This window comes from Gracilinanus agilis, unplaced genomic scaffold (genome assembly GCF_016433145.1).
Source record: "Gracilinanus agilis isolate LMUSP501 unplaced genomic scaffold, AgileGrace unplaced_scaffold58720, whole genome shotgun sequence".
NCBI lineage: Eukaryota > Metazoa > Chordata > Mammalia > Didelphimorphia > Didelphidae > Gracilinanus > Gracilinanus agilis.
The window spans coordinates 1-2,442 of NW_025394267.1; the positions used below are offsets into that span (position 1 = coordinate 1).

The window sequence follows — 2,442 nt, forward strand, 5'->3', positions numbered from 1 at the left end:
GCACAGAGAATAAAAGGGCAGAAATGGTGCACTGCTATATAGAGAATCTCCCAAATGGGCCATAAGTTGTGTTATATATTAACAAAAGTTTCAAATCTAAGAAAACCTTTGAGTTTATCTTGGTCAGAGGAGATGGAGAAGGAGGCAATGAAAGACAAGTTAGAACAAGACCAGAGGATGGCAACCTGGGAGATAAAGGGGTCAGTAGAAACTAGGCCATATGAGAAACAGGTTAAAGAATTAGGATGCTTACACTAGAGAAGAATAGATTTATACTGGGTCATGAGGGCTATGTGGCATGAGCTAGATGGTATCTCCTAGGTTTTTTTTAAACTCTTACTTTCCATTTTAGAATTGTTACTAAGTATTAGTTCTAAAGCAGAAGAATAATAAGGGCTATGCACTTGGGGTTAAGTGACTTGTAATATGGTCACCAAGCTAGGATGTGTCTAAGGCCAAATTTGAATCCACAACCTCCCTTCTCCAGGCCTGGATCTCTATCCACTAAGCCACCCAGTTATCCCTTGTAATCTTTTTTTTTAATACTTTTTTACTGCTAACTTTTTTTTTATTACATTGCCTAAATTTCCACTTTTAACTCTAACCTCCTCCCTCCCAAGATCCATCTCATATAACTGAGAAGTATTTTATTTTTTTCTTTTAATTTATTTTTTATTTTTAATTTTTTCCATGGTTACATGATTCATATTGTCTTCCCCCTTTTCCCCTCCCCCCTCCTGGAGTTGACAAGCAATTCCACTGGGTTATACATGTATTATTACAACTGAAATGTATTTTAAAGAAAAAGAGAAAGAAGAAAGGGGATAAAATCAGCAAAATAGATCAATCTATTGAAAAAATTCTGCCATGTTCCCTGCCTGTAGACTTCCCACCTCTGCCAAGTAGTTGGGCTAGGTATCTTTTCTCATCTCTTCTTTGGAGAGTCATGTTTGTTCTTTGTAATTTTGCAACATTCACTTTTAATTGTTTCGTGGCTCTTATTTTCCATTTACATTGTTACAACCATTTTGTATGCTATTTTGTTGGTTCTGCTGTTTTCATTCTGTATCAGTTCATGTAAGTCTTTCCATGTTTCTCTATATTCATCATATTAGTCATCTTTTATAGTTAACAAAAATTTCATAGGCCTCAATCATTTTCCAGGCACTATACTATTTCACAATAATATTTCATTACATTCATATGCCCCAATTTATTTAACCATTTTCCCATAGATTGGCATGTTTTCTGTTTCTAATTCTTGGCTACTACAAAAAGGGTTGTTTTGAATAGTTTGTGTATGTTGGATTTTCTTTTTTTCAATGACCTGACTCCCCAACACTTGAACCTAGAGTAGAGTCCCCTTTATTCTCCTTCTGAGTCACCCCCATCCATTGACCATTGCCTGCCCTGGCCCATTACTTGGGGGTTTTCTACTGACTCTTGAATTTCTTCAGTTTCTCAAATAAGTTGGAGAGTGGCTGGAGTTTCTTTTCCAGAGCCTGAGCATAGTCCCTCAGTTTCTCTGTTATTGCAGCATTTGCCCGACATGACACCTGAATAAAAGCTCCTGACAATGTTGCACCCATTATCTTAGCTCCTTTGGTCAAGGACAATGTTTTGCCCTGAACAGCCTGACTGATTTTCTTGTTGTTTATGCTGGAGATATGTGCACCTGTCATAAGGTTGTGGGGAACTTCTATGAAGGATGAATTGGTTCTGCCTACCAGGAACACATTGCAGCGATTTTCAAGTTCTTTGGAGATATTACTATATTTCACCAATCTAGAAAAGAGGTTAGGTACTTCCTCAGGGATATCCTCTTTTTTCGGAACTTCCTCAGGGACATCCTCATTTTTCGGAACTTCCTCAGGGACATCAACATTTATATTTTCCTCAACTTCACTGAAAAATTCCCTCTCTTGTAAGTCAGCCCAATAATCAATGATGCCTGCAAAAATACCAAGGGCAGTGACTGCTGCTGCTATCCCCATCCCAGTAAAAGAGACGACCGTGCTTATTTCTCGAGATACAGGTGATAATGTAATCCCAAGTACAGTCATGATGCTGGAGAATGCCCCAATGCAACAGACCAAAAAAATGATGATCGAACAGTTGTTGTGGATCTTGTCAAATCTGTCTGCCTTGGAGTAAAGGTGTTGGATATAATTTTCTGCCTCCTGTTTTATACTGGGAAACTCAGACACAAACATGTCCAGTTCATCCTTCATTTCTTTGTATGCCATATATATATAAAAATCCTCCAGGTTGTCATAAGCATCACCATATGAGCTTTTATCAGAATCCTCTAGGCTTTCATTATCCACTTTCACATCATCAGTTTTTATCAAATACACATCCACTTCATCAATTTCATTAATGTTTTCATCAGGAGCATCTGTGATTTTATCAGGATCATCTGTGATTTTATCAGGATCATCT

General features: G+C 37.6%; 1 protein-coding gene across 1 annotated transcript; it reads right to left on the bottom strand.

Annotated features, from left to right (window-relative positions):
- Positions 1-1,433: 1,433 nt before the first annotated feature.
- Positions 1,434-2,435, bottom strand: LOC123256415 (apolipoprotein L3-like; the record flags this gene model as incomplete). The annotated part of the gene is made up of 2 exons (XM_044685034.1): positions 1,434-1,820; positions 1,866-2,435. Coding segments are annotated over 2 exons (957 nt in total), but the record flags the coding sequence as incomplete, so codon positions are not given.
- Positions 2,436-2,442: the final 7 nt, after the last annotated feature.